Below are 23,838 nucleotides of genomic sequence, written 5' to 3' on the forward strand. Positions count from 1 at the left end.
ATGTGTTTAATGAACGGTTTGTCACTCCGTCTCTATGTTCATCTACATTGCATACACAGTCTTTAGAGAAGACCAGACTTTTTCCACTCACTTTACATTGAATCGGTATGTTCATGGTTTTGTGTTGGAAATGGTTTCAAGAATTTTCAGCCATGGAGATTCTTGAAGAAGAAAGAAGCATGACTCTCGACGAAGTTGAAGCATTGAAGGAGCCACAAAAGACTTTGTGTCGCTTTCGGCGCAGCCCAAAGAAGCAAGCGTTGCAGACCTTTATGAAGTTGAAGTACCGCACGACCCACACATCAGAGTGGGCTGGCGAAGAGTCCCTTCTAGGATTCCGGATGCTATTGGCAATCTCCCTCGACACCATACAATTCGGTACCAGTATTTCACTTTAAAAAGGAGGGGATGTCACGTGACACATCCAACCCTATGTGTCCGTGGACAAGCTACAGCATGACCAGGGTTCCATCAGTCCAGTCAGTCTAGATTAGAAGTGCTCTAACACTTTTGTGAGTCTATTCGTAGACCGTGCATGCCCAATCACTTAGTGTAGATGCATATCCTCTGGTTGCACACAGCATGATCATAAGCATTCCCATCAGAATCCTTCAGGGGAATTTTCCAGTGCATTTCTCCTATTTTACCTATTTTTGACATTTTTCACTTATTATTTTTAAGTGACTTTTGTTGGAAAGTAGGTAGGCAAATTGAGTAAGTTTGTATATAAGAAAACCTAGACTAGCACTAATTGGCAGAAGAGGCAGCACGAGCACCTTGCTAAACATGCAACTTCTCAGCAAGACCAACCCCCGCGACTACTCTGGCGTTTTCTCCACAAAAGACCTAGCGTTTTTGCATCAAATCAGCCTTCGCGATTTGCGCACAGTAGATCAGCCCCGGCATCGTCAAGACACAGAAGATCAGCCTAGCATTTTGCATTTGCAGAACATGTAACAGACTTGGACACTCCAAGTCCAGAATCAACCGCGACAGCGACAAAAAAACCACTTCAAAACAAGTCACAGATCACAATAGATTTACACTAGCCCAACGGAGTTCCGTGCCTAGAGATATTGGCCCCAAAGACTGGCGCCCCTTTCGGTATTTCTTTTTGTATTATTCAATCATCAAAGTACAAGAGAGTGGCTCGGGGTTCACTCTCAGACTCTGCGTCAAGATGCCCTGAGAAGTGAGGCCCTCACCACTAATTTAAATGTTACAAGGGATGCCCAAAAGCTTCAAATCAAAAGCAATTGCTCTCTCTCTCTCACAGAGAGTCAAAACTTGAAAGCAAAAGCATTCTCTCTCTCTCTTTAACAATAGGTAGAGAAAAAGCAAAATTTGCGTCACTTATATTTCTATAAAAAATTAAAAAAATTAAAAAAAATTATTAAGCGTCCGCGATTTCTGGAAATTGGGGTTTTTGGCAAAAATTAGGGTTTGCAGGAACTTTAGGGTTTCTGGCAGAAATGAGGGTTTTTGTTGTCCGCCACGTCATCACTTTGTGACATACCCCCCTCTTGAAAGCATTGTAATCGACCGCGATTACGCCTGCAAAACCGACAAAAGCCATAAACCGTCTTAGCAGACACTAATTGTTAGTACCTACGTACTAGGAACACACATTTAGCACATGTACAAAATCAACAGTCACATCACACGACATCACAGGACATCCCCAGACATCACAGGACATCACATGACATTCAACATTCATTCGGATCTTAGACCATGATTTATCGGCAATGTAGCTAGCAATCACATCTAGGTCCAATCGGGACCTCATCGATGTCCGATTGACTAACCCCTATTGCAACCATGTCTATTCAAGAGGAATCACACCAAAATGCTACAGTCATTTCGGCTATCAGTTCCTGCACTTACAAGAAGTCAAGAACAAATCAGTATCATTATCAAGAATTCCATTTCATAAAGTCATACAGCAGAATACTGTCAACTCTCAGTATCCCTGAAGCTCAAAGAGACTTCAGTGACTCTAGTATCTAAATCAAGGCATCTGTTGAAAAAGGAGTGGGGTGACACCCCTCTTGTGCATCCCACTGCACTAGATCTCCGGCCAAGCTGAATTCTAGTTCCATTTGGAGTAGTCTATGCTAAACCAAAAGCATCGAGGTAAAGTTTCACAATCTCAGGAGTATCTGCTAGATCCTCCTCCTCCATCCACTTCGCATCAAGTGCAAGATAATTCTTGAGCTTAACCAAGAACCGCCTTCGGACTTTACCCTTATTCTTCGTATCCTTATGTGCCAAAATCTGTTAGGAACAAGGATCTCCTCGTTTTCTTCCACTTCGGGTTGCTCATCAGGCTCCTCATCATCAAGCACATCACCTTTAAAAGGTTTCAAGAGAGTCACATGAAATGCATTGTGAATCCTCCAAGTATCTGGCAGTTTCAGTCGGAAGGAGACATCATTTATCTTGTCAGTGACATGGAAAGGTCGGCGTGCCTTCTCAAAACGTAAGAGCACCCAATCATCCTCCTTCAATTTCAAGTCGCGACGATGGCGACTTCCGCTGCCTTTTTCTATCGTTCTTGAGACTCCTGCAAAGTCTTGCGAAGATTGGCAAAAGCCGATCCAAATCTCGCGAATATTCATCCGCTTCAAATATCTCATCTTTGGTACTGAGGAATGATGGAACCTTCGCAGCACTTTCAACAATCTCAAATGGCGTCTTCCCCATCAGAGAGTGTATCTTGTTAATGGCGGCAAATTCCACCAAAGGTAAGTTCTTTTCCCATCGAGTCTTCTGATCCGAGATACAAGACTTCAATAAATCTAAAACCACTGAATTTGGCAATCTCAAATTGCCCGTTAGTCTACAAGTGAAACGATGACGAGAACTGCAACCGCGTGCCAATCTTCTCCAAAACTGCCTTCCAAATCAAACTCATAAATCTGGGGTCTCTGTCGGAGACAATCGTCTCAGACGTGCCATGTAATCCGAAAATCATCTGCCACCACATTCTTTTGTCCCTGCACATGGACAATCTGGAAGTGGAAATGTGACCAGATGTTCGCCCACCGCATTTGCTTTTCCGAAAGCTGCTTCTGTGACAAGAAGTAGAGCAAACTCTAATGGTCTGTAAAGACAGTAAAATCCGCTCCGCGTAGGTAATGCCGCCACTGAGTAAGAGCATGGATAACCGCCAAAAGCTCTTTCTCATAAATCTGTGTTGTCATCTCTGGCCTAGAGAACAAACGGCTCTCGTAAGCTATGACATGGCCTTTTTGCATCAAGACCGCACCCAGACTACGACCACAAGCATCACAATATACTTCAAATGACTTCTACAAGTCCGGCAAAGTCAAAATAGGTCACGTAGTCAATTTCTCTTTCAATGTCCGAAAGGCAGTCACAAGAAGCTTCTAACTTCATGGACATTCCTCAAATCGGGCCAATCACGGATAGTCTCTATATTGGCCGGGTCCATTTGCACTCCTGCTGCTGACACAATGTGTCCCAAAAAGTGTATCTCTGGTAGGAAAAATTCACTTTTCTTTGCATTAATCACTAACGTGTAATCTCGTAATGCCTGAAAGACTTGAAGCAGATGATCTCTGTGTTCTGCCTCAGAAAGTGCCAACAAATAGCCTCTACTCTCGAAAAATCCTGTCCATCATTCGGTTAAATGTCGCAGGAGCATTGGTTAAGCCAAAAGGCATCACCAAAACCTCAAATAACTTAAAAGTCGTCCGAAAAGCTGTCTTGTAGACATCCCCTCGCGCTATCCTGATCTGATGATATCCACTCTTCAAGTCAATCCTCCTAAAGCACGAGGATCCCTGTAACCTATCGAGTATATCATCGATCCTAGAAATCGGAAATCTTTTCTTGATGGTCATTTCGTTGAGAGTGTTATAATCGAAGCACATTCTCCAAGATCCGTCTTTCTTCAATACCAACAACACTGGAGAGCAATACGGTGAAGTACTAGGCTAGACAAGACCCTTTTCCCAGAGGTCTTTCACTGGTTCATAATCTTTTCATTCTGTACTCTGCTCACACGGTAAGGTGGCCGATTCGGTGGCGTGTCTCCCAGTATCAAATCAATGGTTTGATCTTCACGCCCTCTGAAAAGCAATCGGCATGAGTGTGGAGAAAAATCTTGGCATTCTTTTGATCAGGTCAAAACATATTCAACCTTTATCCATCGTTCAGTTCTCTCCCAAAAGAATGAGTAAAAAACTGAAGTTCATCAAGTACAATCTTTAAGCCCTTCATTTATCAAAGTCGCTTTCTCGATCTGGTAGTCAACCACGGCCTAGTTCTTGTGGTACCAAGGGATCCTGAGTAGAACGTCACTCGCGTGCCCTGAACACCCCTATCATTGCAAACGAAGTTTGCCAATGCTCAGTGTAATGGCAACATCCCATCCAGGTGCCAGTCGAACTACCTCCGCCTGTGGCGTCAGTCTGTTGGGCGTAATTCCAAATCAAGCCGCCAATTCCAAGTGAAAAGAAGTTGGGCTTGGCTCCTTCAAAAGAGCTTCCTGATCCTTCACTTTGCCCCAAAAAGCGGCAAAGTTTGTACTTTCATTCATTTGATTCGGTGCAAGTGCCACGCCATGTGGTACCAATTCTGCTTTTCTATCTGCCTTTTCTGCCACGTCCCTCAGCTGCTCTCGAACTCTCAGGCCTATCGTCGTTCTCATCATTTTGTTCTTTCTGTGAATTTTTAGGGCACTTCGCGGAGATATGTCCATGTTCCCCCCATCCAAAGCACTTCCCCTCTCTGATGAAGCGAGCGCTCTCCTCAGGAGTAAACTTGGGTCGTGCATCCTTTTTCTCTAGGTTGCTCTTTTTCTTTCTAGTTTCATTCCCAGAAGTCTGTTCGGCTCGTTGTGTCATGGCCTCATCTGTGGGGTAGGTCAGACTGCCAAAGTGAATGGCAAAGCCCCGCTTCGCATGACTCATCAACTCCTGAATAGAAGCTGACTTCAGTTCCAAGCAGTGATCTCGGATCTCTGTAGGTAGACCCAAGGTAAACAGCTCAATCTGTTCTCTGAACGAGATCTTCTTGAATGAAGAGGTGGATAGAAAAGAGATCCAGAATCTTTCACAGTAAGCATTGATTGTATCTTTCTTGGTCATCCAAAGATTGTTCCAAGCAGCTCGTATATCTCATTCATATTCTTGCGTCAACCAAGAAGAAATAAAAAGCTTCTTAAATTTCAGCCATTTAACTGGTGCAGTCTTGTTTAAAAAAAGCGTGGACTACCAAGTACGAGCATTCCTCTTAAAGTAAGAGGCAGCTCTTCGAATCTTGGAGTGCTCTGAATAGCGTCCTCCCATGAAAGCGATGTCAAACTGCTGTATAAAAGACAAAGCCTTCGAAGCATCTGAGTATCCTGAAAAAGTATCAAACTTGATCGAGTGGCCACCTTCCTTAAACTCTCGGCCTTTCTTGCTTTTATCTTCGAGAAAGTCGTACTGGTTGGCTTTGTAAAAATTCTTCTTGTTCGCATAAAAGTTTCCGTTGTCAGAGTCTGAATTGTCCGTAGACGAGTCCTCTGTAGAAGTGTCACTCACTGGGTGAGACTTAGACTTGCTTGCCTTTTTCTTGCCCTTTCCCAAGCGTTGTTTCTTGCTTCGCTTTTTGCTTTTCCTGTCTTCCTCGCTCGAGTCTAAAGAGCTAGAAGAACTGTCAGAAGAAGAAGAAGAAGAACTGGGTAGGTCTTCAAACTTGACGCGCTTCTTCAATTTTTTTCCTTGTCAAATGTCGACCGACGACCCAAATATCCCGGAAGTCAGTGCCTTTCTTCTCCTTTTTGCCGTGCTTTTTGCCTTTCTTTTGCACGTCGAGAAGCTGAGCAATCCGTGCATCAACCACATTCTCTAGTTTCTTCTCCGTATATTTCTTGGAGGCAGAAGGTTTCTTGAGAGCTAGTTTCGGGAGTGGTGTTGTGGTTCTTTGCCACTCCATCTATACCTCTTCCAAAGAGGTCTGGTTCATATATTTTGCCATCTTCGGGTCCTTGGCAAAATTGAGCATCATCTTTGTTGCATCGCCAATCAATTGACGACGCTCCATCTGTCTTTGCTCCGCCTGAGAAGGCCGAGGCGGGCCATACTCTCTGCCTGAATCTTCGTTGTGATCCCAGCCCACATCTCCAGATGCAGAGGGAGTCGATTGATCATTGCCTGAAGCCATAGGTGCCGCGGAAAAAAAAATTCGGGGATCGGAGTTCCCGTAGAAGAGAAATCGATTGTGCTCTGATACCACTGTAACAGACTTGGACACTCCAAGTCAAGAATCAACCGCGACGGCACCAAATAACCACTTCAAAACAAGTCACAGATCACAATAGATTTACAGTGGCCCGGCGGAGTTCCGTGCCTAGAGATATTGGCCCCAAAGACTGTCGCCTCTTTCGGTATTTCTTTTTGTATTAATCAATCATCAAAGTACAAGAGAGTGGCTTGGGGTTCACTCTCAGACTCTGCGTCCAGATGCCCTGAAAAGTGAGGCCCTCACCACTAATTTAAAGGTTACAAGGAATGTGCTCAAAAGCTTCAAATCAAAAGCAATTGCTCTCTCTCTCTCACAGAGAGTCAAAACTTAAAAGCAAAAGCATTCTCTCTCTCCTCTTTCTCATTAGGTAGAGAAAAGCAAAATTTGCGTCGCTCATCTTTCTTTTTTTTCTTTTTTTCTTTTTTTTTAAAAAAATTAATAAGCCTCCGCGATTTCCGGAAATTAGGGTTTTTGGCAAAAATTAGGGTTGTCAGGAATTTTAGGGTTTCTGGCAGAAATTAGGGTTTTTGTTGTCCGCCACGTCATCACTTTGTGACAGAACAACCGGTGACAGCAGCAGATTTTCAGCCCTAGCATTTTTGCATCTGCATTACACCCCGGTGTTTTGCAGATTCTCCGCGGCGGAACCTCAAGAACCATCAGCCAGTTTTCAACCTTTAGACATCGCAGAAGAAGTCCCGAACCTCCCAGATCTCACCTTCCCGCAACAGTTCCTCGCCACATGGTCAGTTTCCGCAAGGTTTACAGTTTCAGCCCGGAAAACGCAGATTTTAGCATCTGTGTTTTCAACGCGTCGTCGTCGACATCGTCACCGACAATGTCACGCGACACATCCAACCCTATCTGTCCGTGGACAAGCAACAAAATGATCAGGGTTCAGTCAGTCCAGTCAGTCTAGATTAGAAGTGATATGGCACTTTTGTGAGTCTATTCATAGACCGTGCATACCCAGGGACTTAGAGTAGATGCATATCCTCTGGTTGCACACAGCTAGATCATAAGCATTCTCATCAGAATCCATCAGAATCCTTTAGGAGAATTTTCCATTGCATTTAGCCTATTTTTCCTATTTTTGACATTTTTCACTTATTATTTTTAAGTGACTTTTGTTGGAAAGTAGGTAGGGCAATTTTGCTAAGAAAATATATAAGCAAGCCAAAGCTAGCACTAAATGGCAGAAGAGGCAACAGGAGCCAAGCTCAGCAGGCAACTTCTTAGCAAGACCAAGCCTTGGTGGATTCCCTCCAAGCAGGAGATCCCCCCATCCTAGCGTTTCTTCATCAGCCATTGCCTGGCGTTTTTGCATCAGCACATCATCGCAAGAAGACCCCAAGCATAGCGTTTTTGTATCAACACCGTCGCCAGCAAATCCCACAGCACCTAGCATTTTTTAAGAAGCAGACAAGCTAGCGTTTTTGAAAACCAGCAGCCAAGCGTTTTTGGTTTTCCCCAACGTTTGCAGATTCCAACCTTTACAGCCCTTCAACCGGCGATTTTCAGCATTAGAAGACCATCAAGATCAGCCCAAAGAAAGAGCAGATTCAGCCCGGAAAGACCATCAGTTTCAGCCCTTAAGTACCTCAGTTTTCAGCCCTAAGACTGCAGATTTTCAGCGTCGAAGACCCACCGAAAACAACCCCCAAATCAACGTTTTTGGACTAGTCGCAGATTTCGACCCATAGCGTTTTTGGACAGCAGATAAAGGATCGCAGATTTCAGCCCTAGTGTTGGCCTCCTCATCCCCGTCGTAGTTGTCAACATAGTCTAAACTTGCATCAGTCTCATGCATCACCATTGTACCAGATTGTGCAATCATAAGTAGGCCACTCCGACGAGAGTGGGGCCTTCGGAGGAGGGTTTTACGTCGTCTCTGGTGTCGTATCTCTCTTCTCTCTCTATCTCTCAGTCTCATACACTTGCACGCACAGTGTCCGTTCACTTTGTTTGTGATCATAGCATTCTCTCATTAAGAACGGAAGGCTCTACCTTCCATAAGAACAAAAGGAACCTTGAGCACAGTTCGGAGCACTCATCTTGAGCAAAGCGCAAACATTCATTCCGCTGCACCTAACATTGGTATCAGAGCTTTGGCAGTGTTTTGTATCACTCAAGGAAAGAACCACAAGAATCACAAGAATTGTTTTTTTGCTTGTTGCGGTCGCACGAACCCAAGTTCGCTTGGGCATGTCGATTCCTAATCGTGTTTTTGAAGAGTGACAGGAATCCCAAGAAAGAAGAGCTTGTCCAACCTCCCCTTGTGCCTCTTTTCACTCATTGAGAGCGGACCGTGCACTTAGCGGCCGGCCAATCAACGTGAGGTGGAAAAAAGCAACCTTTGTGTGAGCGCAAGGCCGCTAAGGGGTGCGCCCGCAAAAAAGAGCAGAACTTGGGTGAAGAGAAGATCTTTCTCTAACACAGATTGCAAGCGAAAGAAGAACCTTGAGACCCCCAAGAACCTTAAGAACCTCAAGACCCGCAAGCACCTCAAGAACTCAAGAACACCAAGAACTCAAGACCCCCAAGAACCCAAGTTCTTCGTGAACTTAAGAATCCAAGACCACAAGAACCCCCGACTTTAGAATGGTCATCACTCGAAGCGGAATGGATACTTCGCTTGGAGGTGATGAGCATGAGAGAGGCGAAGAAGAATTTTCCCCACCAGGAGGTTTTTCTGACCCTTCCCCATCTACGACAACGATTGCACTAACTCCTATGGAGGAGTTGGAGTTGATATTTCTGGAACAGAATTTAGAACGCGAAGCAAGAAATGCAGAAAGAATAGCAGAAATGAATCGCAGACACACAGAAATAAAAGCAAAAATGGATCACACGCACGCAGAAGGCAAAGCAAAAAGAAAGGCAAGACAAGAATAGCGCAAGCGACACATGCAAGAGTTCTTGCGACTCTTTTCTCAAGTGCCGGCACAGATGTAAGAGATTCAGGAGACGGAGACTCTCTCAGTCTCTTCTTCTCCCAAGCATGACACACAAGATTTGCAAGATTGTGAGCAGCATGATGATTTGAATGGCAATGATTTGCATGATGATGATTTGATTGACAATGATCAGCATGATGATTTGGATGATAAAGACAAGCATGATGATTTGCATGATCAAGATGTGATTTCTTACAAGCAGATGATTTGCATGATCAAGATGTGATTTCTCACAAGCATGATGAGTTGCATGAAGAAGATGTGATTGTTCACAAGAAGGATGAGTTAGTGGATACTTTTTCTAGCGAAGCTGCGAAGCTGCGAAGCTGCGAAGCTAACCTCATTGCAGATTCGATCAATCACGAAGAACCGATCTTCGCTCTCGAGCCTAGGTCTCAAGAACCCTCACAGGAAGTATTATGTGTTCGCATGATTGATACGCACGCATTGTTCGAGTGTTTCATTCATGATCGATTCTTGTATTTTAGTCAGCGTCTTTATGTGATCCCTTTTCCTAGGCATGACATATTGTACGTTGAGCACGTTTCACTCAATAATGAGCACAAATGTATGCGGATTGTTCATGAAAGCTGAAAAGTATGTATGTAAGGAAGTCACCTTTCCTGTCTCTTCCTTGGCATGACATATTTGTAGAACGAGCACATGGAAGTATGAGCACCAAGCATGGGCATTTCCGTTGTGAATTGCCACAGTTGATTGCTTTAGATCAAAAGAGAAAGATTCGATCTCATTGTTTGCGTGTGTGTAGTGAACAGTTTTGCACTCCGTCTATTTGTTCATCTACATTGCATGCACAGTCTTTGAGGAAGACAAGATTTTTTCCACACACTTTACATGGAATAGGTATGTTCATGGTTTTGTGTTGGAAGTGGTTTGCAGGAATTTTCAGCCATGGAGACTCTTGAAGAAGAAAGAAGCAGGACTCTAGACGAAGTTGAAGCATCGAAGGAGCCACAAAAGACTTTGTGTCGCTTTCGGCGCGGCCCAAAGAAGAAAGCGTTGCAGACCTTTATGAAGTTCAAGTACCGCACGACCCACACATCAGAGTGGGCCGGCGAAGAGTCCGTCCCGGATTCGGATGTTGTTGGCGATCTCCCTCGACGCCATACAATTCGGTACCAGTACCTCACTTTGAAAAGGAGGTGATGTCACGTGACGCATCCAACCTATGTGTCCGTGGACAAGCTACACCATGATGAGGGTTCAGTCAATCCAGTCAGTCTAGATTAGAAGTGATCTGACACTTTTGTGAGTCTATTCATAGACCGTGTAGACCGTGCATGCCCAGGCACTTAGAGTAGATGCATATTCCGATAGTACCACACAAAATCCTTTGAGGTACATGGAGATGCTTCAAGTGATTGCATTAGGTGCAATGCTTAACCAAGAAGCCCATGCAATGGCTTTTGAAAGTAGACGGTGTAAGGATTCCAAGTTGCATGCCTCGATCTACAAGAAGAAACTTATGGCTATGATTCATGCCTTGGCTACCTGGGAACATTATCTTTTAGGAGCAGACTTTGTGATCCAAGACAAATCATCCTCTAAGATATTTCCTTACACAACGGAAATTATTTGAGAAGGAGATGAGGTGGGCAAACTTCCTATTCATATTTCATTCCAAATCCTTGATACGGCTAGAAGTAAAAATGTGGCTAAAAACGCACTATCTAGACAGCCAAGGGTTCATACAATTACTTCTGTATATCACAAAGAACTTGAATCACTTCCCAACATGTATCCAAACGACTCTGACTTCCCCTCTATTTGGAGAAAGCTACACAACGGTGAGAACGAGTATACCTACTCAATTTGTGATGGTTACCTCTACCACCACCAAGCCATTTGGTGGCAGCACCATTGAATAAAATCATGGATGAAGTACATGCTTCGTCTTATGCAGGTCACCAGGGTGTTTTACCTACGACCTTAGCATTAAAACGGCATTTCTTTTGGCCAAACCTAAAAGCAGACATCAATCAGTATGTCAAGAAATGTTAAAGCTCAAGTGCGATCGGCACAAGTTGCATGGGTTACTCCAACCTTTGTATGTGCCTAATCAGTCTTGGAAGAGTATTGCCATGGATTCTATTATGAATCTTCCTACGACTCAAACTGGGAATGATGCAATTTGGACCATTGTAGATGGATTCAGTGAACAAGCTCAATTTATTCCAATCAAGAAAATGATTAATGCAGATCATATGGCTGGAAATTTTACAGCGCAGATTTTCAAGCATCATCGAATGCCCAAGTCCATTGTGACTGATAGAGATCCTCGCATGGCAGGAAACTTTTGGCGTGACTTGTTTGATGACCTTGGTACGAAGTTGAGTTTTTCGTCTACATATCATCTGGGCAAAGTGAGATTGCCAACTCTATAGTGTTGGATTTATTGAAATCCTATGTGTCGGACAGACAGTCTCATTGGGAAAAATACTTGCCTTTTTTCAAGTACGCGTACAACAATACCGTACATTCCTCTGCGGAGGAAGCTCCTTTTGAGATTCTTTATGGTAAGCCTTTGCTTCCACCAATCCTTTTAACTAAGGATAAGATATTTACAGCACATGAGTTCGTCCAAGATTTGGACACTGTCTATGGCAAGTTAAGAGAGCAAATTTATGCTCTGACAAAAAACATAAGAAAGTTGCGCACAAACACTGAAAGAATTTAGACTTGACAATCAGTCAATTGGTCTTACTCAAGTTTTAGAAGACCAGGCAGAAGAAACAAGAGACTCGTAAGGGGAAGGTGGTTAAGCTTTCCAACCACTACTATGGGCAGTTTCAGACAAATGACCAAGTGAATGATGTTACATTCCGATTGGAGCTACCACCTAATTGGAGGATCCATAATGCTTGCCATGTCGGCCACATGTGGGACCGCCTCCGAGTCAAGCTATTGTTGAGGAGCCCCTTGAGATTGAGGAAACAGGAGAGATACTCCAACCAGAGCAAATTATTCACCATCAGGAGCAGCCACTTAAGTCCGGAAAGATTACACGGAAGTATTTGGAAAGTTCAAAAACTACCACAGCACCTCACCCTAGGATTCAAGATGGATATGAGCAAGCACTACACTTGAGGACAACTAATTAGAAGCCACGGGGATGTTGCTACATTGACTATTTTCTTATTTTCTAAGTAATTTATATTCACTGAAATTAGGATATTTAAATTTGTGTACTTGACAACTATCTAGTTTAAAACTGTAGATCTACAAGAACTAAGAAAGCCATTAGGAACGGACATCTCAGATGCATCATATGATGGGTGACTAAAAGCATCGCAAAGGAGTTGTTTCATAATTTCGATGGGAGAGACCGGGTAATGGACATTCTCAATGCGTCACAAGATGGTTAAAGGAATATTCCATGGTCTGAGGAGGAAATCCAAACTAAGTAAGAGTTAACGCGTAAGATGCAAGCACATGAATGAAGATGAGTTCTAAGAAGCTTTAAAGAAATGCAAATGGTTTCTCAAAAGCGAGCTACTTTTTGAGTGCTTTCCGAGAAAGAAGATTCCACGAAGGAGTCTATGTCTCCATCGCATTTGTACATGAGATTGCATCCAAGCAAGCGTGGGGTAAGCATTCTTTTCAGCTCATAAGTTTTTAATGAGTTTTGAGCAAGTTCAAAACGTCTTTAAAAATTATCCGACCGCCCACTTAATAAGTGGGCAACCAACTAGCAAAAAAAGCAACAAAATCTAGGCAACCCCCTCTTCTTACACTCCTCTCTCCCCCTTTTTTGGCGTGTATGGCGTGTATCCCAAGGCAGCCTTGTTGCTCCTTCCACCTGGCCAAAAGTGGCAGGATTGACCTCTTTTCCCTTTTCTTGCCATGCACTCCAAGGCAACCAACAGCTCTCTATTTTCAGCCTCTTGCTCTTTATTCATGTCGGCTCTAGGAGTTTATTAAAAACACAGCTAGCGCCCCCACTTCAGCCATTTGCCGACCTAGATACTAGGCGCCACTACTGGAGGAGACACTGAGGAGATTATACCGCAACAACGCCGCAAGTTCACGCGACGAGTTTGCAATTGGAAGTTGCTTTCTGTGCCAGGAGCAACAAGTCATGATTTGCATGTGAGTTTTACCAGTGTTTGCTACTGTGTTCGTATTTTGCAGGTACTCGTACCTCTAAGAATGGAGCAAGAGGCTTCGGTCTGCGCTCGAGGGATTTTGGAAACGGAATCCGAGATCATTTCCAGAGCTCTCGTGCTCTGAGAGCAAACCAAAGGAAGACCAAAGGTAGCTTGTCTCTAGAGTTCCCGAACGAGAAGGAAACTACCATAGAATCTGAGATCTAGAACAAATAGGTTCGCTACGGATCTTGTGCTTGTAAAAGATTCTCCCCGTTAATAAAGATTCTCTTTTGGGGGAGTGCACGCCTAATCCATCTTTTGGTCCCCAATATTGTGTCGATCTTCTCCCTTGTCTCTTTCCTTCAAATTCTATTTATTTTCAGCCTATTGATTGTTTGTGAGCGCTCCCGTTTGTGACACTTGGCTTTCGGCTTACCGATAGATGGAATTTACAAAGATTTGTTAGACAGGCTCCCTTTGAGTGCTCTACTTTATGTTGTGGCTACTCATGCTTTGCATACATATTTGAATCATTTGTCAACTTCCAGTGCACTTCGCTAGATGGTGTAGCATTTGTAGCACAAGCTTGTGTTGATGATTCCATTTTTATACCACGCAACATTCAATAAGATGTACAAAGGTCAATGGAAGCTCAAAAATTGGCCAATGGAAGCTTGGGAATTGTTTAATGTGCAACCCTAGCATACTTTGATTTGGCCAGGTGAAATATTGGTCGCACGATCAAATTCAAAGATTTCGCCCAATTGAGCACGCCTAGCATATTTCTTTACTGTGGCAGGGTCACTAAAGCTGGCGCCATCTAATTCGCCACCGAAAAAGTCTACGATTACACCCACTTGCTCAACATTGTATTTTGATTCCGCTCGTCTGAATGGTACATTAGCTCTTACGACACCTTCTCCATCTACCAAGACGATCGGAAATGTTTCAACGAAGGTCGGCATACGGCGTACAAACAACTCACGTCCTTCCCTATCCTTGAAAAGGGCATGACCTAACCAACCGACAGCTATGCCATCTCCGTTGTCCATTGCACCCGCCCTAAACAATCCACCCTTCGCGGGTGAAATATCATCATCTCATGTTAGCAAATGACTCGATGGGTGATGCAAAGGTTAAATCAAAAGCTTGATTACTAGAAACTTTCTACATGGCCATTGCATGTTTATTTACGGATCGTGCAAGCTATTGTCATGGCATATATTCAATTCTTTTTGCCATTGATAGTGTGGAGGAAAGTGGTCATAGATCGTTTTATGTCATCAACCATGGATATTATTTAAAGAATTAAACATGGCTTTTCACCTTATGTTTGTCAAGAGGCTTTGTTGTACTAAATAGCATGGTGGTTTCAATACTCTTAACATACACTTTCATGCATTGGCACGAAAGACCTGTTTGTAGCTCGGGTTAGTATCTCAGACACAACCCTTAGCTATTATGTTGACAAGCATGTGTGTTTAGATGTCTTCTACATCTTTTGGCAATTGGATAATCACACATTAGGATGCGGTGTTTGATCGTTTTGATGGCAAGATTGATGGTTTTTCCACTCTCTACAAAGCTGATTTTGGCTTGGAAAAAGCGCATACAGTTTTTTTACTGGACTAATTCGCTTAGTTTGGAAAGTAATCATTGGAGCAAAGTTTTTGACGAACCATTGGCTGTCCAGAAACCTAGGAGGGCTTGCAAAGAAAGGTGTCTATTCCATTAAAGATGTATTGGATGATAGAAGCTAAGTGCTATATTTTGCAGACGTGTCTGCTAAATTTGGCCTCAACTATCATTATCATCCTTTATGAAGAAAGATTTAGAATTTATTGGCTCCTTTTGAGCATATTCCTCCTGTAATCACTTCTGGTGAGTGATCGGACCGAAACACAAAGATAACTGCAATCTACACACTTGGCAACACTTCGGCACCTTAAAACACTAGAATAAACGAGAGATTAGACGACACAACGCGGCGGAGTTCCGAGCCAAGACGCATTGGCCCTAAAGACTAGTGCCCCTTTCGATATTTCTTTATTATAGATTCGTCAAGTTACAACTCCCGAGGATCCAACTCTCTCCAAGACTCTACGTCCGTATACTCCCCAAGAGTGGCCCTTGGGACACTTAAAAACAATACGAGGGATGCCAAAAGCAGAGCCCAAAAGCTTAGGTTCTAAAAGCACTTGATTCCCAAAAGTATCTCCATCCAAAAAGCTAGCGCTGAAATATATCCAAGTTGCAAATCCATACAACATGCCACGTGGTTGAGCAACGCAAAACGCGGACGTCTATACAATCAGCGTAATTCATGGGATTCCATACAGCACATGCCACATCAGCAAGTCTACACAATCCTTCTTTTATTATGCTCTAGGGTCCCTTTCTATAATTTAGGCCCCCTCGGCAAAACTTTATAAGTTGGAATTTCTTTGTTTCTTCTTCTTCTTCTAGGTTTTAGGCCCTTGGCCGGTTCGTGCAAAACTCGGTCAAGTTAGTTCATGACCCAAAGGTCACTCAGATGTCCTAATATCATGCAGATGGCATCAAATGTAGAGAGAACTGATCATGGCACATAGGATTCCGGCTTTGACCAAGAGATTGGCATAAACCACCTTCTTAGGGAAAGTGAGTCTGGGGCAAGCCAAACGAATGCATTGGGCCGATGCGTCTATGACCTCGACGCAAAAATCCTAACCCTAAAACCTGTCACACCTCCACTGGATGAGTCGAAAAGATTGGTGGATGGGAGCCTATATGGGGCCACCACTACTCGTGGTCCTTTGTCTCTACCTCATTCTATACGCATTCGGTTTATACTTTCCTCCTTCCTAGATTATGGGTTCATGATTATGCAAATAGGATTTGGAAAATGCATAAGCCTTTCTACCAATGGAGAAAACGACTCAGGATGCTATGGAGTAGTAAGATGCCTTTAAAATGTCAACTTTTTGATGGCGCGGCTTGCATGCAGTTCTTCCAATCCAGTCTTTTCTGGCAAGGCGCCATGTGACATCCTCTCTTTGTTACATTTGTGGTGCACCTGTGGAAACACTTCCTCATGTATTATAAGCATTGGCTCCGATACTCGGCCATGTAGATGATTTGGCAATCGAAACATCAGTCTATTTATGGTGAGTCGCCGATTCAGGCTTTTCCTTTTTCACACAATCTTTGTATCAATCTCATGATGATTGTTTATCAGTATAGGAGATTGATCCATCATTGTATGCCCCTTTCTCAGATGTGCTTTGACTATGCCTTTGTTCAATATGAACTTCGGCATTTGCTCTGTATAATAGTTTTTGTGGGCGTTCCTTCTTTTGAGGTTTCGCACTAGTACTTCAAAGTGACAAAGTGGTAGTGCAATAATAAGACCCTCACAGATTTCTTGAATCAGTCAAACTTTTCTGATTTCAACTATTACTATTATGAAGGAATTCACATAGAAGAAAACAGCAAGTAGCAGTGGGGTTGAATTACCTGCCAAGACTGCAAGGATTTGATTGTGAATTCTGCAACTAGCCGGATCCAATCGTTGTATCCTTCCACACTAACCAGCTCTGAAAGCTGTGGCAATGCACATGCGTTTGTTACACACACATTAAACTAATCAAGTAGCAAAAACACTGAAAATTACCTGATAATTTATCTTGAGCCTATCCAGAAGACGGCAATACTCATGATAATTATCATGATCAGCAAGGCCTGGAATGTCAAAAAAGCTTGAATCTCAAACGGAGAAACTTTGTTCCAAATTACACTAAACTGCTTAACCAGAAGAAATAACTGCTGGACCTAAATTAACAAGTAATCAAGGAAGTCAATCTTGACTCATGCAAAATCCTGACTTGCCTTTCCATTTCAAACTTTCAGAGCCTACATCTAGATAGAAATAATGTCTAAATCCGCATATTTAGAATCTACACTCATTTAACCTTTCAGCCAACTCGCCATTGTTACAGTGTAGTTAAAATGAGCAGGAGTTCTTGGAATATGTTTAGAAGGTAATCAAACCACGGTCCATGGCATTAGCACAATCAAAGTAAACACTAGGGTTGTGATTCAGCCGTTAAAATTAGCAAAGTCCTAGGACATGAAAAAACATTTTGGTATATAATACATCTGTCAACAGTGCAAAATAAAAATAACTGATTTCTAAAAATTTAATAAGAAACCGCAAAACCATATTTTAAAGTTGAAATCATATGCATTTATAAATTACTAACAAATCACAGAACTGGCTTTTAGCATATGCATTTTTAGAGGCCGAAACGAGTTGACAATTTTCTTTCCAAAAATAGTATGTATAGAGTCTCATCGCACACTTCCTTTTATATTTAAAGAAAGTTATGCTTTAAAGAGGCCCATATGGATATCATAAATATCCGGCACTTTTTGTTAGATTGTATATAAAGGATGACCGTTGAAAAATGGCATTCTCATAAGAGAAAAATTCTATTTTTGCCAAATTCCTGCAAGCCTCGAGGACACTCATTGGAATGTTGGGGAAATTTGGGTTTTATCAACTCCATGAATTGGTAACAAATCCTACGGAGTTTTACAAGCCTCTTCTTTGGTTTATAAGAAATGGTAGTTCTGAAAAGGTTGCTTTTAGCCACAAAAGTGGCTTGTACTTACACAGCCCCACTGTTTTAAGTGACCAAGAGGTATGGTGATGTTTGAAAGGGAATCAAATCACAACATTAAGGTACTGCTGTATGTTTAGAAGGTTATCAAATCACAACATTAACCCATCAAGAGCAAATGACAAAGCTCATTTCTTGAAGTCCAAATAGAAGGGCAGATGCCTGCCATTTGTTTGCGGTTGATCTTGAATCTAATCAGATGATTATGCATCAAGCTTTGATAGCGCGCCCGGAACCGGCAAGCATTTGTTGATACCGTATTGCACCTACTGACCCAGCACTAAAAATAAATGAGGCTCCACGGACTTAATTTTTTACCTTTTGAGTTTTTTCTACTATCAAGTTGGCACACAAAAACCTCTATGAGAGGTAAAGAGGAAAACATTCTGTCTTTGAGGATGTCAACTCCTGCTAAAATGGAGGCTAAAGAAAATCAAGGCAACTAATCTGTGACCATATTTGCACGTGTGCCTAGTTCTGTAAATACCAATGCTGGGTAGGCATGGAGCAATAATTATATGCATAGACTGCTAGATAAATGCCACCTGGCAACTGAGAGCCACCCGTACGTGGCAGATCGAAGATTTTCGGCAAAAAGATTTCCACATTTAAGGTACGCATACAAGAAAACTATCGCTCTTCTACAGGTGAAGTTGTGGGGGAAAGTCAGCTATGCAAAGAAAATGAAAAAACTGCTAAATAAGCTCCTGACATCAGAGAGCTGCAAGTACTTATAAAATGAAAAAATACTATACATGTTTGCAGGCGTCTACCTTGAGCTTTCTGTAGAATATCCTTTGTACCATTCATCAAGTGAGTTAAAAACTTGGAGCGTTCCGTTTCTCCTGCGAAAAGGGACCTGCGTACTGAAGCCAGCCGTATCAGGCACTCAAGTGCCTGAAAATAAGAGACCATTAACTTCTCGCTGTAAGTAACGAAAACATGTTATAACAGTTTGACTTCACGTAAGGCATCTAAATTCATACCTCTTTTGAAAGTGGTGGCTTTGTTGCTGCATAATAATCAAAAAACAATTGCAATGTTGCAGTATCCTCCAAGATAGGCCTCCATGATGATGGGATCTAAGGCAATCTTAAAGTTAGCTTGTGCTGCTAGTGCAGCTATAATTTTGTCCTTTTTCACATATAACTCAATATTACCTGGATTGTACCGAGGTCTTCCGAACTCTCGTCTAAAGATGTCCCAACAAAATCATAAGACAAACATTTCAATGCCAAGTTAATGGCTTGCTCTTTCAACCTCTCATCAGCTGCAATATTCATTAACTAAAATGCTTAGATTCCTTGCTTCCAGCAAATACACATGTAAAATTGGACTCACTTACTTCCGTCACCGTTCAGCTGGCGTAAAGAAGTGAGGGAGATCTGAAATATCTGAAAAAGTGCGAGGTCTCTGAATGAGCAAGCAATTTTGCGATGATGCATCAAAGGCAGTCCTCCGTTTGCCTGAAAATCAGCCCCAATGACAAGATGGTTAAACAACTATAAAGCTCCCCTAATTTTTCATGATATGTCATCTTTATTGTTGAATTACATGGTTTCTGAAAGTGCAAATAATGCAATTAACGAAGAGTACACAAGAATGCATGTATAAATGTGCTGGTATTTGTGCTGTTCAGAACTGTCACTTTCCCCTACGGAAAAACCTTTCCTAAAAACTATTCATTACTACTGGAAAACCCTATCTCGCAATAAGAACACACTATGTACCGCACACTACCAATAGGAATAAGGCAGAAAGAAACCTCCTAACCCAAATTTATACCTGATTCATTTCTGCCACAAGCTGGTTAAAGATTTTTAGACCAATGTAAAAATGTTCGGTTGTGGCCTGCATTATAATAAGAAAGATCAGAGGGTAAAAACTCTCACTTCAAAATAAACACGCCCAATACTTTAAAGAGACTAAAGTCCTAGATAGTAAGAACTTGAAAATGTAGTGAAAGTGTCTCAAGAATTTTAAATTAAGGTGAGTAATATGAAAAGGAGAATGACAACCGATGGGGTCCCAACCAACCCTCTCGAGGGCCTCCCACACCGTTGCCAATGTGGAATTTGCTTTTGATTGCAAAAATGGATTGTAGACACATGCAATAACTCAATGCAAACTCTATTGACTCGAGTGGGGAATGTCGCCGCGGTAACTCTTCAAAACAAAGCATCTCCCGGGCTGATTTGATGCACCTTTGGATCCGTCTCGATGAGGGGTTGGTTAATGGCCACCACAGGGTAGATCTGGGGCTGAATTGCACTCCTCATGTGAGAGGAATGAAGGGCTGAAATGCAGATGATGATGGAGCCGATAATAGACAGCAATGGGAGCACTGGATGCGGTGAGGAAATGGCCGGCAAGAAGCTCACAGCTCCCAAAGTACCGGCTGCAGCACAGAGGTTAGCAACTTAGCATTAGCAGATCCAAGCAATCTCCAACGAGGGTAAGGGCTAGCTGCTGGCTGATCCCTGCGATGTGGAGCAAAAACGCTGGGTTGATTTGCTGGCAATGGCATGCAAACTGGGCTGATTTTTGCTAGCACTACACTTATGAACCAAAACGCCAAGGGAAGGTGCTCCTTATATAGGGTAAAAATACTGCTTATGAACCCCTCAGAACTTAGGTAGGGCAAACTTAGAAGACAAATTAAAAAAATCATTTGAAATGATTTATTGATAAACTTGACTTTGCAAAGTTTCTAAGTGAAACTTTCGCACATCTACCAACCTACGAATCCAATTGACGTAGGGAATGGCTCGTTGGATTCCTCGAACCTAAAACTTCATGCACGGCATGCCAGATGCCCACCGTAGTGTAACAACATCTGTCAAAACGCTTGTACAAACCATTCATGCAAGAGGGTTCCAAAACTCGAAAACATAATCTAATAAACTCGTACGAGCATGCAGAAGCTAATGTACGCTTGTGCAAACCATTCATGCAAGAGAGTTCCAAAACTCGAAAACCTAATCTAATGAACTCGTCCGGACATGCAAAATTGGCTCTGGAAGTCGACAAAGCTGGACTACTCAATCAAGCAATATACAGTATCGAGAAATGAGCACACACTAATAGGGGGCAAAAATGATGAGTCATCCCATGAACTCTCGCATAGACCGCTGCAACATAGCACCAATCTCCTCCATGGTGAAAATCCGGGGAGGTCTCAACAAGTCTATCACGGGGACACGCACCACGTGCCAACGAAAAATAACAGACTGAACAACTTTAAGCACTTCAAATAACAACTGAACTGAAAGAGATGCACAACACACGAGACAGGGAGTGGCGGAGTTCCACCCCAAGAGAGCACTGGCCCCAAACCTTGGCGTCCCTTTCGGTATTTCTTTATATTTGTTCAACTCAGTACAATGCCGGTACACGCGCTCTGCACTTTCACCCGAAAGAGTGCCGGTGATTGAGCCCTCTGCACATATTTAAAGGCCCTTGGCCTATGAAAAGCATTTACAAGAAAAGCATCAAACTCAAAAGCATATGGCCTCAAAAGCTGGCGCTGAAAATTGCCCAACATAAATCACGGAAATCCGTACAAGCTGCCACATCAACAAGTCAACACAAAATGCGAAAATCTGTATAGACTACCACGTCAGCATTTACAGCGTAAATTTCGGGGTGGCCATATAACTGCCACGTCATCAGTTCTCCATGCAATTCTATGAGTGTCTGAGTGTGTGGGTCGTGCTTTATTTAAATATCTTTAGATCACTTGAGTCCCATGGGACGAGATCCCATAACTTGGTGGGAACTCTTTTTAAAAATAGGCCACTCGGCAAGACTTTGCAAGTTGGTAAAACTTCTTCTCCTGCTTCTTCACTAAGGGTTTCGGTCGAGATCTGCAGGTTGGCTCCGTTCTTCAATCGTCAACAATTTGTGACACGATCTCAAGCGATGATACCTTGTGTCTTCATGTGTGCATGACGCCCATGCGGAGGCCTCGGGCATCTGAACAACCAAGTTGGACGGCTCCATCAAGATGTAAGGTGCAGCGGAATGAATGTTGTATTTTCTCAAGATTAGTGATCTTTATTGCTCAAGGTTCCTTTTAGTTCTTAGGGAAAGAGAGAGCTTTCCGTCTGTAGAGTGTTGTGGTCACGAACAAAATGAGTGGATATTGTGCGTGCAAGTGAATGAGACTGAGAGAAGGAGAGAGAAGAGATACGACACCCGAGAGGTTGTAAAACCCTCCTCCGAAGGCCCCACTCTCGTCGGCGAGAGTGGTCTATTCTTTGATTGCACAAAGGTGTACAATGCGTATGCAATGGACTATGCAACTTGGTCTATGCCAATGACGACGACGACGATGACGATGATGAGGACGACGATGACGATGACGACGATGGCTGAAATCTGAGATCTTCTAATCGCTGAATTTCGGGACTGTTTCGGGGGCTGAAAATGACTGTTTTGGCTGCGTTTTCTTGGCTGAAAATGGGGTTTCTTAGGGCTGAAAACTGATGGTCGTTACGGGCTGAATCTGCTACACTTTAGGTGAATGATGCCGGTCTTAATTTGCTGCTGAAATCCAAAAACGCAAGGGGCTGAAATTGGTCCTTCTGTCGCCGGGGTTCTGCAAATGCAAAAACGCTAGGCTGATCTGCTGTGTCATGATGACGCCGGGGCTGATCTGCTGTGCACAAATCGCCAAGGCTGATCCGATGTAAAAACGCTAGGTCTTCTGTGGAGAAAACGCCAGAGTAGTCACGGGGGTTGGTCTTGCTGAGAAGTTGCTTGTTGAGCAAGGTGCTCCTACTGCCTCTTCTGCCAGAAAGTGCTAACTTGGGTTTGCTTATATATTAACTTAGCAAAATTGCCCTACCTACTTTTGTTGGAAAGTCACTTAAAAATAATAAGTGAAAATCCCAATAAATAGGAAAATAGGCTAAATGCACTGGAAAATTCCCCTAACTGATGCTAATGGATTCTGATGGGAATTCCGATGATCATGCTGTGTGCAACCGGAGGATATGCATCTATACTAAGTGACTGGGCATGCACGGTCTACGAATAGACTCACAAAAGTGCCAGATCACTGCTAATCTAGACTTGACTTGACTGACTGAACCCTGCTGTGGTATAGCTTGTCCACGGACACATAGGGTTGGGATGTGTCACATGACACAAGAAATATACCATATCAAGCAAGAGAGAGAGAGAGAGAGAGAAAGAGAGAGAGAGAGAGAGAACTTTAAGTAACGTCTTCTAAAGGTCGAATTCGGCCATGTATCACAAAGTGATGACATGGTATGACTAGCTGGAAGAGAAGGGCCGAGTGGACAAGAGAAACTGAACCTAAACAAACTTCAAAGCACTGGCAGCGGCGCCTAAAACCGTAAATACCAAAAGCTTGGCCTCTAGAAGTGATTTTCGAAAATTGCGCTAGATGTTGATATGGCAAGGTGTACGGAATTGCTAACGTGGCACACTGTACAGATTTCCCTGAATTGGTTGTACGGATTTCCACATTTTGCGATGCTAGCTACTGGCCGCTTTTGGAGGAGCTTTTGAGAGCAAATCCTTTGGAGGTTCAATGCTTTTGAATTGATTGCTTCTGGGGCTCTACTTTTGGGCATCCCTTGTAAAGTTTATAAGAGCCCTTGGGCCCTAACTCTACAGAGCATCTCGACGCAGAGTCTGGGAGCAGAGGACCCTCGGGAGTTGTACCTTGTTGTAATCAATAAATAAAGAAATACCGAAAGGGGCGCCAGTCTTTGGGGCCAATGCTTATGGGGCGCGTAACTCCGTCGTGCCGTGTCGACTCTCTCTCTCTCTCTCTCTCTCTCTCTCTCTCTCTCTCTCTCTCTCTCTCTCTCTCTCTCTCTC

The 23,838-nt window shown here is 43.0% G+C and overlaps 1 protein-coding gene across 2 annotated transcripts in view; it reads right to left on the reverse strand.

Annotated features, from left to right (window-relative positions):
• LOC147449513 (ARM repeat superfamily protein) overlaps nucleotides 1-23,838 on the reverse strand; it is an 89,784-nt gene that overhangs the window by 41,855 nt on the left and 24,091 nt on the right. For both annotated transcript variants that reach the window (XM_086521953.1, XM_086521952.1), the window contains exons 4-10: nucleotides 19,771-19,836; nucleotides 19,331-19,451; nucleotides 19,146-19,255; nucleotides 18,972-19,067; nucleotides 18,759-18,882; nucleotides 16,977-17,044; nucleotides 16,820-16,906 (exon numbers count right to left, since the gene is read on the reverse strand). In XM_086521953.1, the coding sequence (XP_086378079.1) occupies nucleotides 16,820-16,906; nucleotides 16,977-17,044; nucleotides 18,759-18,882; nucleotides 18,972-19,067; nucleotides 19,146-19,255; nucleotides 19,331-19,451; nucleotides 19,771-19,836 (672 nt within the window). The remainder of the gene's footprint in view (nucleotides 1-16,819; nucleotides 16,907-16,976; nucleotides 17,045-18,758; nucleotides 18,883-18,971; nucleotides 19,068-19,145; nucleotides 19,256-19,330; nucleotides 19,452-19,770; nucleotides 19,837-23,838) is intronic.

Source organism: Adiantum capillus-veneris, chromosome 10 (assembly GCF_014529385.1).
Source record: "Adiantum capillus-veneris isolate H3 chromosome 10, ASM1452938v2, whole genome shotgun sequence".
Taxonomy (NCBI): Eukaryota; Viridiplantae; Streptophyta; class Polypodiopsida; order Polypodiales; family Pteridaceae; genus Adiantum; species Adiantum capillus-veneris.